Source organism: Kogia breviceps, chromosome 1, assembly GCF_026419965.1.
Source record: "Kogia breviceps isolate mKogBre1 chromosome 1, mKogBre1 haplotype 1, whole genome shotgun sequence".
Taxonomy (NCBI): Eukaryota; Metazoa; Chordata; class Mammalia; order Artiodactyla; family Physeteridae; genus Kogia; species Kogia breviceps.
In genome coordinates this window covers 16,406,643-16,428,080 of record NC_081310.1, presented here as the reverse complement: position 1 = coordinate 16,428,080, position 21,438 = coordinate 16,406,643, and the positions used below count along the sequence as shown (strand labels likewise).

The window sequence follows — 21,438 nt, the reverse complement described above, 5'->3', positions numbered from 1 at the left end:
TGGGCATCCACCCGCCGTGTGATCGCTTGCCTGCACATTCAGGGCCTCCTCTGTGGTGAATGGTGAGCAGGGCTTGTGTGTGAGAAGTGTAATTAACCACAGATCTACCTTGATAACCGTATGCATTTGGGGACATGGAGAGCACAGGGTGAAAACTCAGCCACGCTGTGGATTCAGGGTCTCACACTTGCAGGACCAGCTGATCAAACAGAGGCCCCACTGGATCTGCATCCTTCAAGCTGAAGGACTTCGAGTAAACACACCAGCAGAATGAGAGCATCCTCCCCTTAGTGAGGCCAGACCCACCTGTGCTGCCTCTTAAAGGTACAGACTCCTCAGGCCTGAGATAGGTCAGGTAATCTGCTTCTGATGACCCTTCGGGACATACAGATACAGGCCACACTTTGAGAAGCCCATCTTTAAATCCGAACCAAGCTAACAAAAAGCATCGCGCTCGGTAAATACTTGAAGAACGAAGCTGAATGTCCCTTCGTGACTTCGAACCCATTTATTCATAGAGAGACCATCTCGGCTGCTTATCTTCCGGATTCTTCTATCTCAGGAGACAAACCTTCAGGCAGGCTCACCTCATCCTAACCTACATTTTTGGGGAGAGTGAACTTAAAGGGAGAAAAATTACGCAGCAGCCACAGGGGCTGTGAGGGGCAAGGACCATTTCTTCCTCCAGGCGATTTGATGTAAAGCTAATGAAGCATCAGCGCTGCCAGCCCAAGCATGGGTGTCAGGACACATAGTGACAACTACACCCAGGTTAGAGACGGAGGGAGGAAAGCCAGAGGCGCCACCGGCCCCACTCTCCCTGCGGCCACTTCCAACATCTCCTTGGAATGGAGAGGCGGTTCACACAAGGTGACAGGGATGGCCCTCGAGCCGCTTGGCACGAGCCTGGCTCCACTTAACGAGTGTTCAGAATCACAGTCAGCATGGAGAAATTCACCCTGACCCTGGACGCCTGCCCCTTGGCATCCGCTCACTTACATTTTTACTCAATTACTATTTCTAAGAACAGAGACAAAAAAAAAAAAAAAAAAAAAAAAAAAATTGCGGAGCGCCACTGCTCAGCAGTCTTGAATGAAAGGTCTGGAAGGGTCCGCAGGGTTTCCTCCCAGGAGGGAAGCTGGGTGGGGAGGGAGAGGCTCCCACGTAGGGAATCTGTGCGTCTCTCTCCCCCATCGCAGCCACACCCTCCGACACACTCCTGATTTTCCCAGACTCAGGAGCGGCAGGGTGGGTTTCCAGTGTTTTTTCACCAAAGAAAGAGGGAAGCTTGTGGTCGATTAAATGACCGAAAATAACCCGGAGGGAGAAGGCGTGTCTGAGGCCAAGAACTAGGGGAGGCCTCTCCACTGGTTTCCTATGGGAAGAAAACATGAAAAGGAAATGAATCCAAAGTGGTAGGTATGAGAAATTATCAAATGAATGGGATGGGATTCCAAAGGGAAAGCAAAAAGAAGGGCAAAAAAATAAAAAAATCGAATCAAAGCAGTTTGGGGTCCGTGTGGTGGAGGGCACCAGGGCCAGACCTGAATTCAGATTTTGGCTCTGCCTCTTTGGCTAGCTCGATGACCAGAGACAAGGTATTCACCTCTCCAAGCCACAGTTTCCTGTGGGGAAAAATGGGGATGTAACACTGGCCCTCCCCACCTGCCCACACACGATGATGTGCCTTAAATACCAGGGACGTAGGGGGCAGTCAACAAATGTTTTCCTTCTCTCATCACTTTCCCTTGTCTTTTCCAAAAAGCTGGTGAGACCAAAAAAAAAAAAAAAAAAAAAAAATTCAGACAATTAACTCCTTGGTTTAGACAGTGAAATAAAATACACATTTAGAGATGGAAAACCAAATATAATCTGCCTCAAAAAAGGGAACTTTAAAAGCATGGATCAAGCCATTCACTCTTTTTATTCACATGGCAGCTTCTAGCCGCTCTGAGGCCTTCTGTACTAAAATAAATGTATATTCTCAATAGAATCAGTTTTTGTTTTTCTTTTTTTTTTTTTTTTAGGAAAGCCCAGCTTAGGCCACTGTAAATAAACTATTTCATTTCTTGATTCCTTGATTCCTAAGAAGCAAGGTTAGGCATGGTAAAGTTCATGGTAGGAAAACCCAGTGAGTCAGACATCTACTGGGGTAATAAAAACATTTCTCTTGTTCTCATTTGGGACCTCCACCTGCATTTAGAATCAACATAATCCATGCTTCCTCAGGGCCTCAAAAGTGCAGCGGGAACCAATGCCAGGGTGGCGAGTCCATTTCCTCCCTTCCTGAATGGATCAGGGTGCAACCTGGGCCAGAGTTCTTGAATGTCAGGATCATCTAAGACCTGTTCTTTGCTGTGGTCTCATGGCCCAGCATACAAGATGGCACTCAATCAAAGCTGGCTAAATTTATTAATTTTTCCAAATCAGAAAGGGGGGAGACCTCCGGCTTCGGTGGCCCCCAACCTAACACGTGGCCCTAGCTCCGAGGAGTCTGCACTTGTTCTGAGGGTCAGGGTGAAGTGGCAAGCTCCCAGGTTCAGTCAGCTGCAGCCTTGACCATGACCACGCATTCTCTCATGCAACCCACGGATGGCAACATAGAGGTCACAATGATCAGCATATGTTTCCCACAGGCCTCCCTCTAGAACTTCAAAGGAGAGAAAATCTCCTTCTTCCCTTTCAGTTCAGTACCAGAAACGTTAATTGAGCCATCGCTATGTGCCAGAAACAAGAACATAGATTCAAATAAGATACCAAAAAAAGGACCCTTGACATTCTGGCCATACCATTCAACCCTCTAGACAGTATCCTCCCAGGGTGTCAGGAGATCAATCGGTCAAATCACTCATTAACCCCTGGATCACACACATCTCGCAGACCCACAATCCATCCTTCCCCGTATTGCAATCAGGTGATCATATCACTTCAAAGCATTCATGAGTCTGTCTCGTAGAAACTCTGACTACAAAACTAGAGGCACCGTGTGACTATCCAGCTACAAGGCCGCACTTCAGAATTCTACTTTGCCTCTGACACGTTCCCCCCAGGAGACAAACGCTAAAGACGGGCCGGCTATCACTACGCCAAACGAGGTATATAAAGCAGACGAGTGTACTCACCAAGGTACCCACAAAGCACCTGGGACTGTCTGGAGCAGAAGCTGCCCACTGAGCCAGAGGGTGTTGTAACAACTGGGCAGACAGCTATAGGAGTTTTAAAAAGTACAGTCATTAGCTATTTTACTGAGCAGAAGCCTTGTACAGAGCTATACAAAGATTCAACACAGAAGAGGGACTCAATGAACGTACTTATCACTCCCCCAGAAATGGAAGGTCCCCCTACTCAGGGCCAGGGGACTAGGCAGGAGGGATCTTTGGGGGACCGTGGATTCTCGCCCCAGATCTTTCGGCACCCCTTAACCAGCAGTCAGGCTCCTGAATTCAGCGTTCCCTTTAAAACATTCTAGTGTTAAAATAGCGATGGACAATTTATATACGGAAATGGTAAGGTAAATACCTTGACTTACATTAAAGATGAATAAGAAAGGCCTAAGAATATACCTCTTTGACAAAAGACAGACTCCCTATTAAGAGTAAAACTCTGATTTTCATTTGGCTGGCCTCGATTTCAGTTTTCTTAAGACCCCCTGTCGTCATTTCTAACCCGCACGTGAAAACTCCTTCTCCAGTGATCAAAACTTCAAGTGTATATTGCTTTGGGGCTGCTTAGGTGCAGTTTAAAAATCTGGGGCTCCTTGGAATGCATTAAAATATCTTCCGTGATAGTTCTGACATCCTGAAATTCTGAACTTTGCCTTTTTTAAAGTAAAGGTAGCAACTAGATCTTGTACATTGCCCACCGTATTCTTATAAACGAAAATACCTCCACCGAAAAATACCCCCAGCTAAAAACATTGCTGAGTGTTCAAAGGCTAGCCTATCTGTGATAGAGTCAATAATAAATATCAGATTTTTGCATGAGAAGATGTAGATGGACACCCTGCTCTGTCATTAGTTTCCTGGGAGTCTCTGGACAAGTGCCTTGAGGCGCCCAAGCCTCTGCTGCTATAAAATGAAACTGACATCATGCTACCCCTGAGGGTTTTTGAAAGACTGAAATGAGATATTTAAAAGAAACTGAGAAATAAAAGGTGCTCAAGGGATGTAATAATATTAGTTATCTAACTTATTTGATAGATAAACCCCTGACGGCCTTCTAGGTCTGCATGAATATACCTCTTTCCCAGCTCCTTACACCAATTTAAAATCCATGCACCTTCCATTCACCTAGGGCATGTCTTCTAGAAGTAGCATGGCCACTATTTATACCTGACTTGAAAAGTTCTTTGGACAAAAGACAAAGGCCTTGTGGATTCCCTCCCACCCCATATGCACCCCACCCCACCCCACCCCCTTTTTTTTTTTTTGCCAGATTTGTACTTTTATCTCTCAATTTTAAAACAGACGAGGAAGACTTTTTCCATGCCCTGTAACTTAACCATCTCCAACATTCAGCCCACTAACAAGATCCCGGGGACCTATATTCACACTTGTGTGGATCGCACCTTCCAGTGAAAACCCTCTTTCATTGAGATGCTGCATCTGCATGGCCCGAATGGCCTGGAAGAGGAAGGCCCAACCCCCAGGTCTTGGTAACACGCTGCTATCACGTTGCCACCATATGCTGTTACCAGCTGACATCTGCTGACACATGTTCTCACCAATAAGCAACCATGTTGTTTAGTTTTAGAGCCCTCTCCACAGCCTCACAGAGAGAAAGTTCCCTCACATCGCCCGTCAGCAAAGCCAGGAAGCCACAGACTGGGTATGAACTGTTTGTCACAAGATCAGCAAGGCACGTCTATCTCTTTCAGATCTGACCTCTAAAAAGAGATGCTGAAAGTTATCCTCAATAAAAACCTCAGGGAAGGGAACCAGAGACAGGCAGGGTACGCAAAGCATCGCTTGGTTAGCAATGCTTTCTCTTCTGACTAGGGACCTGTGCATTTCTTGGGGGGGATTTCACTCCTTTTCCTGGGAAACAGCACCTTCTTCAGGCCAGTGGGTGTTGTGGTGCCAAAGAGGGATGCTTCTATTACCGGAATCCGGATCCCTGCAATCGCCCCAGGTCACCGGGGTCAAACGAAGTCTGTGGGGAAACAAGGCAAGCTAACTGTCCTCATTTGTCGTTTCCAACTTGCAGTCCTCAGCTATGCACCTTTGGTTTACTCTCTCCCCGCCATCAAGCTACAGTATTAAAATGCTTTCGTTCCTCCCCTTCCTTTTTCTGTTTGTTTGTTTTGTTGGCTTGTTTGTTTTTAAGCAGGGCCAAAGAACAGGCTGCTCTGGGGCTGATCCAGTGCCTCTGAAGTTAAGCCCATGAACTCGACGGAGAGATAAATGATGCGAATAGGGAGGATTGAGGCCAAAGAAAGTAACTGTTCGTTTTCGTAAAAATCAACTTTCAACATCTATGTGTTTGAAGTGGCACTGTGGTATGCATAAACTTTTTCAGATCAGTAAGGTTTGGCGTCCATGTGAAATGCTTTTTAAAAGATGAAACCCTATGAAAAATCTGAGACATGAATAGTCCTAGAGAAGAAAAATTTTTAGAATTACCTGGGCACTCAGTCATGAATAATGGGGTACTCGTATGGCTCACCTAAGTCATAAGAGAAAACCAGTCCTGGAGTTAAAATTTTGCATGGGTCATTTACAAAATAACTAAGAAACAATGGCGCTAACTATAAAAGTGCTGGGACTCATTCCTGCCTGTGATGACACAGCTAAGAAACAAAGCAACAAAACCCCGATACACAGTGTTTCTGGAGGGAGTTTCTGAACTACCTGCTTGGGAATCACCTGGCCTTCTCGTCCAGAGGCAGTTATCTGGAGCTCACCTTAAAACTACAGGATACTGGGCTCCCCTGGTGGCGCAGTGGTTGAGAGTCCGCCTGCCGACGCAGGGGACACGGGTTCGTGCCCTGGTCCGGGAGGATCCCACATGCCGCGGAGCGGCTGGGCCCGTGAGCCATGGCCGCTGAGCCTGCGCGTCCGGAGCCTGTGCTCCGCAACGGGAGAGGCCACAACAGTGAGAGGCCCGCGTACCGCAAAAAAAAAAAAAAAAAAAAAAAAAAAAAAAAAAAACTACAGGATACTAATCTTGGGAACTCCCTGGCGGTCCAGTGGTTAGGACTCCGCGCTCTCACCGCCGAGGGCCGGGGTTCAATCCCCCGGGTCGGGGAACTAAGATCCCGCAAGCAGCGCCAGCGGCCAAGAAACACAAAACAAACAAACAAAAACTACTGGATAAGAATCTGGATGGAGGGTGGCGGGCGAAGGTTTGGGAATCCGCACATAGCACTGCAGGTGATTCTTTTGCTTGGTAAAATTCAAGAAGCACTGGTATAGGCCTTTGTGACTTAGAGGTTAGAAAGGCCTTTTACAAAAAGCTCATCTGACCTCAAAACAACCCAACCAGGTGAATCACAGAGAAACCGTTCCCTCCTAAGTGCTGTCTGTTCTGAGTAACGGTTTTATGGAGCGTGAAAGCGTCTCTCAGTCAGAGAGAATGCCATTCTTAACGCACTGATAGCTTAAGCAGAATTAAATGTCATTAAAAATGCTGCGGTAAACTCCACATCAAATTAGTCCTGACCCTCAACCCGTCCCCAGCCCTCAACCCAAACATCCTCCAAGCAAGCATCTCTCTGATAACAGCAGTTCCGGAAGTGGGTACTGTCATTTCCTCCCAGCACTGGACGACAGTGAGTTTCTACTCCACTTAGAGAATTCCCAGCAAATGTTACTGAGAAAGGGCAAACCGTTGATCCTCGGTGTCTAATGATTCGGGGTCAGCTTGGCTCAAGACCCTCTTTCTAGAATCCTGATACAATTGCCGAAGAATAAATGAAATTAGACATGACCTTGTACACATAGTTCCATTACTGATGGTGGTGTTTTCTGACAGTGGAATTCTTCTGAAATATTTCTATCCACAAGACAAACCAGCACCTGCCACCTAACTCCATGGAGGAGAAAAGCAAAAGGTGAGTAGGTGAAACAGCCTTCGCTCAGGAGTGGGCTGGGTCACAGGTGTGCAGTGAACTCCACTAACACACTTCACGACCTAAGGTTTGATACTCCGGGGAGCTACACATGAATGGCTAAGTTGCTATTCAGATCAAAATGACTGTGTAAGAGGCGTATCTCAGGGTGAGAACTGCTGCCTTAGAACCTGAGGTGACAGCCATAATCCTCCTTTGGTTCTGCCCGGCTACTTCGGGGTAAAAGCTCCTACCTCTGTTTCTCTCTTCCTAACTTCCAGAGCCCCAGATGCTAATAAGGTGTGAACTTGGATGTAGAAACACTTCCCCAGCCAAAAACCCTGACAGACCTCCAAGTGGGTGGTTCCTTTACCAAATCATCCATCTTCTACAAAGAAATGTCCTCAGTCTGTGATTTTCCTTTTTTTTTTTTTCTCCTTCTAAAGCCGAATCAGAATAAGTCACCCACCTTCCCCCCTGCCTCCAGCCCCCATTTTGGCCTTTCTCAGCCAGCAACTGCGTTCTGAGTTTATTATAAAGCAAGAAGAAACAACTTCTGTGGCATGGTCATTAAGTTGTCAAAGCTGAGTGAAAATGAGATTAAGTCAATGGATAGGGAAATAAATGACCCTAGAAGAATAAAACCCCCCAGTGGAAGGAATGACAAAGTGACCGCTACATGTGGTCTAGAGAGGATAATCCCTGATGAACTTGGTCTAAGAAGTGTTGAATTCCCAAGACTGAAATGACTCCAAAACTTAAAAATTAAATTTCCCAGAAAATTCCCATTTATGGGCAATAATATATTTTAGCGCTCTTAAAATGCATGAAAAAATATGGTCTTCTCTTTTAGATAGTGCTTCCCGTGAGATCTGCAAAGACCGGTGGACTTCTTCTGATCGTTTCGATGTCTTTCTCAAAACCGAACTGTGCATTCTCGTTCACAAGCTGAAGTAACAAATAAGGATTCTTACAACAGCCTGAAGTTATGAATGAGCAGTTATTTGTGAACTAGCTTGTCAAGACAGATGTGGTATTTGTCAGTGTGGTGTGGGTTAGATGGCAAAAGCCAAACGAACGGAGCGCCAAGGTCAAAGTCACAACATTTTTCTTTTTCTTCCTTGAGACCCGAAAGATGCTACAGCACTTCCTGAAACAAACATCTCCAAAAAAGCAGCCTGACTCTCCAACAGCCGCCCCCTGACTCTCCTTTCAGAAACACCACGTCTCTCCCTCAGGAACTTCCTGCTTCCTAATTCCTGACATGGAGGCAGCGAGGAAGGCCCGAAGGGAGAGTGACAGTCTCTCTGTGGACAGAGATGTGTGCAACATGCCAGTGTGAGAGCAAACAGCTGCCTGGGGAGGTTGGAAATGCATTTGAACTATTTTCAGAAGGTCTGGGCTTTGTAACATCCAGAAAGCATTTTCCATTTGCTTTAAGTTCCTCAAGTTGTTGTGATTAAAGGAACATCTAAGCCCCACATTTTTGACTTATCAGGCAGAACCAAATCCAAGGGCTCAGTTTTGAGAATGAAGGGATGGGGGCTGGTCCACACAGAAGAGCTTTCTGGGCACCAGCAGGCTTTCCCTCCTTCTAACAGATGCTAAATCCAGTAAACTCGATTCCTCTTGGATGGCAACGTCTTCTCATACCAACGAAGTGGTTTTACTCGGTCGCCCCAGGAAAGCCAGGATGCTACCCCACGCAGAGAGCATTTTGCTCTGTTAACAGCTACCCTGGGCCTAGTACGGCCTCTCCTCTCTGACATCACCTCTTAAGTTTTCACTTCCTCCTCAAACCCTTTGTGGTGTATCGTCCACTACCCTCTCCCCTTCCTCCCGTCCATCCACCTCTGGGAGACTTCCACCCCCTAATGGCATTTTGCTGCTAAAGTCTGTTTTTAAATGAGTCGCCTGACAGCGAAGAAACTGCTGTGGCTGGTGTCTGGTCATGGAGATGCAGGGAGGTCCGAACGTCCTGGCTTCCTTCTCAACAGAGCCTCTCCCCAGGGGAGCGGGTGAGACAGGGGGCCCGGGAGGAGGGGCCGCGCCAGCCCAGAGGCACGTTGCCCACAAGGCCCTTCTGCACGTTAGTTTTTTCTGAGCAATACCCTCCCCCCATCCTTTGTTGGATTTCAGCCTTTAAGGCCCAGAAAGATAAAGAGGTGAGTGCTACGTGACTCACACGTGTACTCAGAGAGATCCGTTAAAATAACTTTATTTTTTCCCTAGAAATGTAAAGGCCCTTTTTAACAACTGGTAACAACTTGAGATGTCCAAAAAAAAAAAATCAAAACTGGATATTAATGCACTGAGTATGCACAGCAAGACACTCCAGCTGGGAGGAATCCATGATGCGGACCTCCTGCTTCGGGTGCCAGAGGTGCGATGACCAGTCAGAGGCTCTTAAAGTTCACTAAATGGAAACGTTTTCTTAGGGCAGATATCATGCTCCCACTTAATTTTTTTTTTTTTTTTTTTTTTTTTTTTTGCGGTACGCGGGCCTCTCACTGCTGTGGCCTCTCCCGTTGCGGAGCACAGGCTCCGGACGCGCAGGCTCAGCGGCCACGGCTCACGGGCCCAGCCGCTCCGCGGCACGTGGGATCTTCCCGGACCGGGGCACGAACCCGCGTCCCCCGCATCCGCAGGCGGACTCTCAACCACTGCGCCACCAGGGAATCCCGCTCCCACTTAATTTTATTTGCAATGTGCTTCTCGGACATAGCACTCTGCTACATGCACATGGACCGCTATTCTCCCAACCCACAAATATTTATGTGACTTCACTGATTTTACATATTTTCATACCCCTAAAATCCTGACGCCCTCTTAGAATCAATGGCACGTTACAATTAATTGGCAATGATATTTCTTTTTAAGTGGCAGATAAAAAAATGGTGCACTGTAAAATCGATAGCGTTTGAGATTCAGTGAATGATAGCTGCCGGGTAAAGCAAGTCTATGAAGTGCCAGAAGCAGCTGCACTTGGCCTTTCTTTGCACGTCATCATCCATCGTCTACAAGCCTAGGGAGCAGATATCGTCTTCTTCATCGTGACAAGTGAACAAACTGAGATCAGCTTAAGTGCAGGGGCTTGGACCTGGTCACCAAGCCAGTGATGGCAGAGTAAGATCTGAATTCAGCAGGAAGCAACTTAAATGTCAACGAGGCAGATTTTTTTTTTTTTTTTTTTTTTTTTTTAACGAGGCAGATTTAATAACTTGCACGGAGACAGCCAAGTTGCTAACCCAAACAAGACCACATTTTAACAACTGCCATTGGCCTGGAGTAGGACTTCTTGTCTTTGATGCTTCCCCTTCCCTTTCAGCCTCTGAGATTCCTCTGGTACAATTCCCTTTTATTTATTCTCTTTCTTTTACTTCTTGGCGCTGTCTGGCTCTCAAGTCTGTGCTCACTGTACAACACCATCCTGCCTTCCTCAATAAATTAATTTTCTGCGAGAGACAAGACGAATCACCTATCAATCAAATTGATAAAAATTTTGTGAAGAAAACGGTTGCAGTTCAAGATCAAGACCAGGAGACTTGAGAAATCACTATTTTTGTATCAGCCAAGTGCAGAGGTAAAAGTGGAAGAATGTGTTAGAGGCAAGAAGAGAGACCCGGGGTGGTAGGAAAGGCTTCAGAAGTATATTTCCTTCTGGAGGGAAAGAATGCAGAGCTTCTATGAATGTAATTCCTGCCAGGTGAGGACAGTCACCACCCTTTCATGCAGGGACTGCATCATTTTGCAAGAGGGCAGGAAAAGTCATGCTCTCCATTTCCTGGTCACTATTTGGGGCCTCTATTACTTGTGGTACCTAAAAGTCTGACTTCCAGTAAGACATCGCTGATAGAAATAGTTATAGCCATGTCCTCATACATCACAGGGAAAATACCAGTCTGGACCGTATAGGGTCACTTTTGAGTGTGAAATAAGTACACGCATGTAAAATGTTTAAAACTCGGTTTGGCACGTAGTATGTACCCGATGAGGGTTAGCTTTCATCATCATCATTATCGCCATCGTTTTCATTTTTATCTGCAAAACTGGAAACAGGAAATGAATGGTTCTGAGAAACCCGTGTTGCCTTCAGCACAGGGACAAGATCCATCAGGAACATTGTCCCCAGTAACGGAGGTGAGTAGATTTCTGTCTCTCCATATCTCCTGGTCCTCATGCTTTGAACTCTTGATCCTTCTGGTAACTCAATCTTAGCGTCTAAAGGGAAACGCTCAGTCCTTTATTAAGCATTGACTGAGCAAAAACAATGTACTGTACGAACATAGATAAGTCAGGGTGGGCTCCTGTTCTGAGGCAGTTTACAAACCGATGAAGAGGACAGGTCAGGACACAGCTAGATTTTACCTACAGCGAAAGAAAAGAGGCTGAGATAGAGATGAATGTCAGTATTGTGGGAGTGCAGAGGGAGAGCTACTTAAATCGGACAAAGAACATCAACAAAGGTTTCGGAAGGAGATGGTACTAACTAAACCTCGAAGGACATGTAGAGGTGTTAAAAGATGGATGTCTAAGTGGAAGAAATGACATAAGCAAAGGGCCGAAGGCACAGAAATAAAGGGCCCATTTGGGTAAAGGCAAAGAGGGTGATCTGGCTGGAGTGTAGTTTCCTTGGGGGGATTTAGTTGGGGGGCTGCTGAGCAAGGAGGAGGGGCCTGACCCTGAAAGGTCTTGGATATTATCTAAGACATCTGAGATCCTACCTATGAAGCCTAAATTCTCAAGGCCTCCCTATATGAGGATTAGATAGTGCTGCGCATGCTGGATTACCAGCCCTGCCAGTCTCTGTTCTCTTAGGTGGCAAAGGTCACCTAAGGACCAATCCGAATAAGCCAGGTAAACAGATCCACTGAGTGGAACTTACTAGGAAATGAATGAGATGTTGGTCCCGAGACATCCTGGGCTGGTGGGAGTGGTCCCCAGAGCATCACTTTTAATCATATTGGAATATCTCTAAAATATCTCCTTTTCATATCTCATAATCAATGGCACGTTATAGTCAATTGTCAGTGATATTTTTTTCTCTGTGGCACATAAAATAACAGTGTACCTTAAAATCAATGGTGTCTGAGAATCAATGGTTAATAGCTGGCTTGCAAAGAAGGTCTACTAAGTGCCAGAAGCAGAGCTCAGGACTTCTTTACACGGGTCATGTGGTCAGTCCTTTGCAACCCTAGGAAACCAGCATCTCCTTCACCTTTACAAGTGAAGGAACGGAGCCATGGTTGAATGAAGTTCACCACCCTACACACAGATATTCCAGAGGAGAGAAGAACAAGAAGGCAATTTAGAGCCTGTGGGGAAGTGGTCAAGGGGGCGTGCTGATGCAGAGTCAAGGCCACCAAGCCAATCCGGAAGCAAGGTGGTGGTCACAGAGCAGCGAAGTTCTAACCTATCAGAGGTTAGAAAAGAAACAAAACCAATGACAACCACCAAAACCCACTTGTGACTGCAGCATGAGGCGAATTTCTCCTAAACACAGGATGGAAACAAGCTTTTCAGTCTAAACAAACCCATCAGAGAATCCCTGGCATGTGATTAAATTGAAACTACCTGGAGAACATTGAATTCCTAGGTTAAAAAGTATCTTTGTTTAAAAAATATTAAAAATCCAAAGCACACCATATGGTTTCAAAATGACAATGGAAACGTTTGTTTATCTCAGCCTGAGGCACATTTCATCAAGCTGTTCAGAATCTGCAAAGTGGATCCACCCTTCAGCAGTCGGGCTGCCTAAGGAGATCGAGCACATCTGGCAAATCCACATCCTCTCTCCAGGATCCCTCAGGACCGGAAATGCTACATCAAGAGAGCTGACAGGGCTGTTTCCAGAGCTCTTCCCTGCAGGCTCTTTGCTCCCGGCTCACCTCAATACTGAACCTGTAAAGGGCTGGGGGTGGCGGCGGGGAGGGAGGAGTCCCCCCAGAATCTCCCCTCGGTGGTCAGCTTGTACATCTCTCCCAGGGCCAGGCTCTAACACTCTATTTTCACTAACCTTCTAAAAATGCAGCTTGAAGTGTGTTGTAATCGCTGGGCAAAGGCCTAGGAGTCAGTGACCTCCTTTGTTCTAACCCAGATTTGATATGGGATCAACAGTGAGTCATTAGCCCTTTTCTCACATCTCAGTTTTCTCTAGGAAACAGGATCTGTCATTCTTTCATATCTTTATATATGAAAGATGCTGGGACTGGGTTACATCAGCATCCCTTCACCAGGGAGAAGGCATCGTTCAAAAAGTGCAGCTCCTTGAGTAGACCCCAGGGGTCGCTGTGGAGACACAGAAGGCTCCCGGAGCCTCTGCCAGGTCAGCTGGTCCCCATCTACCCCTCCAGCTTCACAAAACCCAGCCTCCATCCAGTGGGGACTCCTCAGGAGAGGAGACCGGCCTCCCTTGGCAACAAAGACGGCCCAACTGCTTCAGTTACAACCAGTATATCTCTCTGAGGAGTCTTCCTAGACTTTGAATAGTAAAAGAAAGAAAAGAGAGAAAATCCTGGAAGAGAACGTAGCCTAAAGTTAAATGCGGCCACAAATAAGCACTAGAGTTAGTACAAGCAATGAGGCAATACAAGTGAGGGATTAAAGTTGGGTCTGCTGTGTATTAATAACTCAGTCATTGGGGAAGTCTAGGGAAGGGGTTCAAGTCTGTTTCTCTCTCTCTGTGTGTGTCCCTCTTTCTCACACATCCACAGAGAATCCCTCTCTCTCTCTCTCTCTCTCTCTCTCTCTCTCTCTGTGTGTGTGTGTGTGTGTGTGTGTGTGTGTCTCTCTCTCTCACACATCCACAGAGAATCTGAAAAATAAAATCCCTATCACTTTGCTGTATACCTGAAACTAACACAATATTGTAAATCAACTATAGTTCAATTTAAGAAACAGAAAAAAAATCCCTGAACATCAAGCGAAACTAGTACTATGTTCCAGCAACTGCTAATATTTTCCTTCATCGGACAATTGGCTGATACTCCAGCAATGTGTACACAGAAAGATATATCCATGAATAGAATGTTAAGTTGCATCCCCCCGAAACCATCGTGCTATTGGGTATTCTTTCTATCGTCCTCAATTTCACTTGGAAAATTACAGGGGAAATAGAAAAAGAGATTGCTTGGTATTAAATGTTTCGCATTTATGTGAAACAATTACAAAGGAAACCTCACCGTAATGTCTCAGGCTGTATATTTTAGTTTATCTAATTCAATACGATAGAATAAACCAACATGATTATTTGCTTCTTTCTGTTGCCGAGCTCGGAGATTCCGCTCTTCCTTAACATGAGCCGCTTATTTTCCTTGCAAGGAAAATCCACGATAATCCCTCACTTCTTTTTTCTCTGTCTTGACTAACATCACATTGCTGCTGACTGAAGTTACAGATGGGTGGAGTGACACCCTTACTTAAGCTAAATGAATGGGAACTTCTGATGCCTCTAATTTAGGCCCTTTAAGATCATAACAATAAAGTATACACCATACCAGAGAGTCAAATTCATAGTCCCACTTACTTAAGAAAACTTTCTGATTATCTTTCCATTCCATGTTAATGTCCTTTTGATGATAAAGATGTTTTACTTGCAGACGATTGCTTTGGAAATGGTACTACTAGCAGAATTCAGCAACTGCAGATAAATCCCAGGGTCACCGGGTTTCTCTACATGGGGATTACTGACATTTGGAGCTGGATAATTCTTTGATGTATGGGGGTGGCGGGTGGAAAAGGGACCTTTCCTGTGCATTCTAGAATGGTGAGCAACACCCCTGGCCCTTCCACTCCCAGTTATGACAACCCAAAATGTCTCCAGACATTGCCAAATATTCCCTGAGGGTGTGTGTGTGTGGGGGGGGAAGGGACAAAATCACCACAGTTAGAACCACAACACGTGCCTGATCTGTTACATGGAAAAGAGAGGGGAAAGAAAGAAAATAAAACTTTTTGTCACTTCCTTTTTTTTTTTGACTGTTGAAGGGTCTACATATTTTAATTGTTAATCATTTGGATTCTTAACTCTGTTATGCGGAATCACTCTTTCTAAATTTCTAAAGCCCTGTACAGTGTCTTTTGAATAGATGTGCTTGAAGTTCAAGTGGATTATCAAAAGTCCACTAATTCCCACTGGGTAAAGTATGGGTAAACCTTAGCATAACTCCACTTTGAGCCTTAAACTAACAGCATGTGAAAAGATCAATACAAATAAATTCAAAACTAATCAGATCCCTTCTTCAAATGTTGACACAGTATTATTTATATCCCATAAATACCTTCTTGACTAAAATTCATCCTAGGAGATTGGCACCTGGCCAGTTCTATTCATATTTACTGTATTTATATAGTACGCTGGGCCAAGGATAATATTTAAGACAAAATATGCCTGAAGGCATATATAACATCTCTTATATTTTTACGTTTAAAACTCCGCATTGCTAAAAACATTTCTTCTGAACTGTATAAAATGTCCTGCAAAGGGCTACCAACAATCTGTAATGATATATCGCTCACTGAGTAGAGCATATTTGTAATATTTGAGCTGAAGTCACTCCCTGAACGCTAATAAGTTGGTGGTAAAACATGAACCAGTGATCTTTCCCATGCCTTCATCTCTGGGGCTTGTGACCTGTTGCGGATTCCCTTCAAGAAATGACAGGCACACTTCCTCCCCACCATGGCTTCAGGGAGGACCGAGTTAAAAGTCAGGCGGAAAGGTCCTAAAGAGGTCCTTTTCCTAAAGGAAAGCTGGTATGAAAGCCAATGCTGTCCTCTCAGTTTGCCCTTTAAAAATATGGTGGAGTGATTTTATTTTTCTTTTCTTCCTTTTTTTTTTTTTTTGGAAGGGTTCACTATATTCCAGTATAACTAGAAAGTACTGGAAAATCAGTTAACCTACTTTCTATAAAATTATCCACAGTCCTAGCACAGTAGTATCAAATCTGCTATTAATAAGGCTTTCTGCTCCTAAGCTTCCTTTAAGGCTTTAAGAAGCCTGTACTCTTTGTAGGAAGACTGATCATTTACATTTTATCCTGCACTGATCAGAGGCTTTCATTTCTTTGGTAGCTGGGAGAGGAAACAGAAAGGAATCCACACACCCACCTGAAATGCCAACCTCTGAAATCCTAATAACTTGAGAATTTTTTCCAATTTGGTGATGATAATTTTGCATGAGATCACCTCAGTTCTTTAGACTGAAGAGTGCTTGAAAGACCAAAGAATGAACACCCTCTTGGGTAATCTGCTCTCTCCACGCCTATCTCCCAAAGGGATCAGACCTCCTCTCTCTGTTATGAAAGTGCCAGCAATTCATGAGAGCTGTTGCAGGTAAACATTGAAGGCTTGGCTTGTTCTGGTTCTACATAACATAACTGCTCGCCTGCCCAAATTCCAGTAGAATGGCTGCACGTGCTAGAGAAAGCAAACTGACTCAACTCCCTGTTGGGTCTCAGTGATTTTGGACTAATTACAATGAACTTTCTTTCCTAATTATCTCCTTGGCTCCACCCCAGGGAGAAAGCTTTCCTTCACTCCCCGGGGGGGAATCACCAGGGTGGAGTGTATTTATCACCATTGTTGTGGATGGTGACGTAATTACAATAATAAAATCATCCCGCTTGCCAGATCTCCTGCCTCAGCTCTGCTCTTAAACAAGAAGAGGTGATGCTGCAGCCAAACAGAGGTCTCCAGGAAGCCTGGGGTTGGATACTTCAGCTGACAATCTGAGCCCATCAAATACAAGTCATGGCAAGCCCCGGAACTACGACTTGTCAAACTAAATATAAATATTCAAAAAGAAAAGCACCACCCTGCAATTAGAACCTCTAGGATAAAATTACCAAGATGGCCATATTATCTCTGTAGGCAAGACACAGAGACGTTGTGAACGCAGCCAGGGAGTATATAGGGCATGGAAAGGGGAGGAGAGAGAGGGGCAACCAATGAAAAGTGTACGACTTGGGATTTGGAATAGGCAAATGTTGGAGCTCTTTTTTTTTTTTTTTCTTTTTCTTCTTCCTGGTATTTAACCCTCTCAGGTATCAATATATGCTTCTTCTTCTTTTCTTTTTTTAAAGAACTTGGAAATCATTCTAAGCTAACTGCCCTCTTCCCTTCCCCTCAAAGAACTCTTAACAATAAATCATTCACTCCCGTTGCTACTGTATGCCAGCTGGTTTTCAGGACACTGCCCTCAGAGAGGCCAGTTTAAAAAAAAAAAAAAAATCGGCTGTCTTCTACCCTGAGATTTAGGAATGCAACGAAGCGACTGCAGGAACCCAAGGAAAGGGCAAGGAACACCGGGCTCAAGAGTGAGAAAGATAAACGCATAAGAAAAAGGATCTGCTACACCGGCGATTTTAAGAAGGCGGGTTTGAGTGAATTGTGAAAAAAATAACGTGAAGGAAAAACCCTTTTAAACGTAGTCAGCAACGAAACTGTCCTTTCTACCATTCCAGGTGAAGTCAAAAGGGGACGTGGTTACAAGATCTCGCCTTGGGGGGCATGTAAACACCTCGTCGAGGCAGTAGATTCAAGAATTGTGGGGTTGGAGGTAGGTTTTTGGAGGGGTCTCCAGATCGGGTTTTGTCTTGGCGATGCTGACATTTTTCGGGGAGTTAGAGACAATAGGGAAGGCTTGGGGAATCAGCTGATAGGTCGGCACGGAAAGGGGCGCCTTCCGGAGAGGCTAGTTTTGAGCCACTTTTTTTTTTTTTTTTAACCCCTCGTGCACCAATTCGGCGGGCTTCAGGCCAATCGGAGCAAAGAAAACAAACCCACCAAGGTTTCCCGGTTTAACGCGGCCCCCGGGAGCGCCTCCAAGTTTGACAGAGGAGGGCTGACTCCTAGCCGGTGGCCGAGTCGAGAATTCCAGGGAAGAGAAAAAAAAAGAGAAAAACGCCTTATAAAAGACGGGGGCGTTGGGGGAAGGGAGAAATGGAGAAAATTAAAAGTCGCAGGTCCGCGTTTTAAAGCCTAACGTCCTCAAGCACACGACGGGTGGGTGGGACGGAGGACCGGAGCAGGGGAAGGAGCGAGCTGGGACCCGGAGAGGGCAGGGCGATCCCTGGAGTGGCTGCGGTTCTGGAAGCCTCGGGCAGCGCTACGCCCCGGGGAGTGGGAGCGGGGAGCGGTACTTACTTTCCGAGGGGAAGAAGGGCGGCATGTCTATTTTGTAAACCTCCTTGGCGTAGTACTCCTCGTCGCTCCGCTCGCGCTCGCAGGCGGCCGCCCTCCGGCTCGCCTTCTCCTGGAGCAAGTCCCTTGTGCTGTTGTAGATGGAAATCACCTCCGGGGGGACCTCCTCGGGTTCGGGGTAGTCTTCTGGGGGGCTGGTGAGTTTCAGCTTGCTCAGGATCTGTCCGCGGATCGCCTGGATCCTCTTGCGCATGAACTGGTCCATGTCGAGCGTGCTGCAGGTAGACAGGCTGAGCGCGACCGTGACCAGATGCAGGAGCAGAAAAGCGCTCAGCACACAGTAGTGCATTTTTTTTTTAAGGTGGAAAAAAATTTTTTTAAAAAAGTAAAAAAAAGTAAGAAAAAAAAGAAACCAACAACTCTGAAAGTACAGATCAGGTAGATTTTTTTTTTTTTAATGCGAAACTTTTGCAAACAATCGGGAGTCAATGTCCGAGAGAAAAAGCTATCTTGCTTGAATTCCTTTAAAAAGAAAAGGCAAGTCGTTCCCCAAGTGGAAATATTAATACACGACGGGCAAGGGGGAAGCTTCACTTGGGGGAGTCAGCAAAAGTTTTCTTGGAGCGACGAGATGGGGGGAAAAAAAAAAGAGACGAGTGGCTATTAGGCAGAAATAAATTTAGGAGGAGGAAACGGAGTTCAGTGTGTCAGTTTCGGGTGCGGAGTGGCGGATCCGAACTCGGCTCCTCCGGCCAGAAGGGAAGAGATGAAAAGGTCCCGGGGCTGGCAGCGGGCGCGCCGGCGGGAGGGCCGCGGGCAGCGCTGTCACGGGGGCGGCCGAGGCCGGCCGGCTCCAATTTATATATTTAAAGAAGGAGCGGCGCGGCCCTGCCTTCCACTGCGGCGCTGAGAGCAGGAGCCGCAGCAGCTCCGGAGCGGAGGGGCGCACACGTGTGTGAGTGTGTGTGTGAGTGTGTGCGCGCGCGCGCCCGTGTGCGCGCGCTGGGAGTGAGCCCGGCCCGCGGCGGGGAGGCGGGAGCGCTTCGCGCTGCGCCCGGGACTCGGCCGGCTCCGGCGGGGGCCGCGGAGGCCGCGGAGGGAGGCGGCGAGGATCCTGCTCCCGGAGGTGCGCGCGGGGGCCGACACCCCGGCCGGCGCGCCGACCCGCCCGGTCACTCCACGTTGCCGCCGCCGCCGCCGCTGGCGAACGCGTCCGGCCTCCAGCTCCCTCCTCTGCTCCTCCTTCTCCTCTCGCTCCAAACGCCAACCCGGCAACAGACGAGCGGCGGCCGCCGCCGTGGCTTTCGCCCCCCGCGGACCGCAGCGGCAGCGCCCGGACGCGCCGACAGGGGAGTTTTATTCCTAGGGGCTGCGAAGGGGTTCCCTTGGACTCCCACCCTTGCCCGCCCACTCCTGCTTTCTCTCCCGCTTGGGCTTTTTCGCTGAGGGCAGTAGGCACTTGGCAGCCTGCGGCAGATCCTCTCCTTTCTCTTTTCTGCAGCCAGGCAGCCCCTCGGTTTGCCCCCGAACGGCTCCCTAGACCGTTATCCTAGGTTCTCCATCCCTCTCGCCAGGCCTCCTTCACTCGCGCTCTCGCTCTTCCCTGTGTGTCTCTCTCTCTCTCTCTCTGCCTTCTCTCTCGGTCTCTCTGTATCTCTCCGGCTGCCTCTGCCTGCCTCTCTCTCTCTCCCTCTCTCTGGTCGGGAGCTTCTGGAGCTCCCCTCGGAGCGAACCTTCTGCTGCCAGCAGATAACATCACGATCCTGCCTGGGAGGAGAGATTTATAAGTTCTCTCTGAACCACGTGTTTGCCTTCAACAAAGTGACGTGCTAGGATTACAGTCAGAAGTCCTCTCGTTTACTTAGACCACGAGCTCTCCCTGAACCGTTGAGGGGGTGTGGAAATGAGGACGGCTGTGGCGAAGGGAGGGAGGAGGTGGAGTGTGCGCCCTGACAACAGTGATTTATGGTATTTACTTTATATAGTCATTTCGGACCCGTCTGGTGAAGGACATGCGATCAAGCCTCCCATTTTTACTTCGTGCGGCTCGCTCACAGCCTCCCAGTTGGGATCACTTGCTCTAGAATGGAAGTCTTCCCTCCTGTATTGTACACACACACACACACACACACACACACACACAAACACACACACTCTCTCTCTCTCTCTCTCTCTCTCTCTCTCTCTTATGCAAATGAGCATCAAACAGTTAGTTGACTCTGGGCCAGGCCAGCCCTGAGACAGGTCATCCAAGCTCCACCTCCTAGCTTTTTAGTGGCGTCATTTTCTGAGATTCCATAGCACCGTGCTGGTACCTCTATCCTAAAGCTTATTTCATTATGGTTTGTTGTTTACAGCCTAGTTCTGAATTTGACTGTGAACGGCTGAAAACAGAGCTCTCTCTTTTGCACCTGGAGAATGAATTATATTTATTTTACTGTTTGAATGAATGGCTATCTTCTTAATTTGCTGCCTAAGCCACTTCTTGCCATGGCTTTCTCTTCACCTTCCCCAGCTAGACTTTAGCAGTCAACTTCATTCTTTCCACAGCATATATCCAGGAAGCTGGGATTTTAAGTGTTTGATGTCGCTGTTATACACTACTCATAACTTGACATTTTCTATTTCAACCTAGTCCAAATTAGATAAATCCAAAAATAATTCTTGCCCCTGTTCACTTTTCCCTTTTTCTTTTCTTTTTACCTTTAGTTACTCAAAGTCAACATTTTCATTTCATCATGACGGTAGCGATACCGACTAGACGGTTGATTTAAACTGGAAACTGTTGAGTTTTCCCCCAAACTCAAAGCCACTATATCACTCCCTAGTTCAGATGTTCCTTTTAATATAGAAAGGTCACGAGGAACTTTCTCTAACTTTTGGAATTTACACTTTCCATGTGTATGGGGCCTATACCATTAGTAAACAGAGGGGTAAATAGTTACAATAACAGTAGCTAACACATATTACACTTAGTAATGTAAGGCAGATCGACAGATGTATATATGTGGTCATTTAATCTTCACAACAACTTTCTAAAGTAGGTATTATTATTATTATCCTCTCCATTTTGCAGATGAGGAGACTGGTACAGAGAGGTTAAGTACCTGGTTCAAGACCATAGCAAGAGGCAGAGCTGGATTTTGCAATCAGAATGTACTGTCTATGTGCTTATCCACTATGTATTTCTAAGAAGCACTGGTACCAGAATATGTCTGACACACAGGGATGGTGTGAAGTTAAGTTTG

The 21,438-nt window shown here is 46.5% G+C and overlaps 1 protein-coding gene across 4 annotated transcripts in view; it reads right to left on the bottom strand.

Moving 5' to 3' along the window:
* Positions 1 to 19,173, bottom strand: part of TGFB2 (transforming growth factor beta 2) — an 84,103-nt gene extending 64,930 nt beyond the window's left edge. The window contains exons 1-2 of one of the 4 annotated variants that reach the window (XM_059055992.2): positions 18,194 to 19,122; positions 3,123 to 3,206 (exon numbers count right to left, since the gene is read on the bottom strand). In XM_059055992.2, coding sequence (XP_058911975.1) covers positions 3,123 to 3,206; positions 18,194 to 18,539 — 430 coding nt within the window. In that variant the 5' untranslated portion in view covers positions 18,540 to 19,122. Of the gene's footprint in view, positions 1 to 3,122; positions 3,207 to 18,193 lie in introns of all 4 variants that reach the window. The other 3 variants (XM_059056012.2, XM_059056000.2, XM_067027764.1) reach the window with 3 other exon arrangements.
* Positions 19,174 to 21,438: the final 2,265 nt, after the last annotated feature.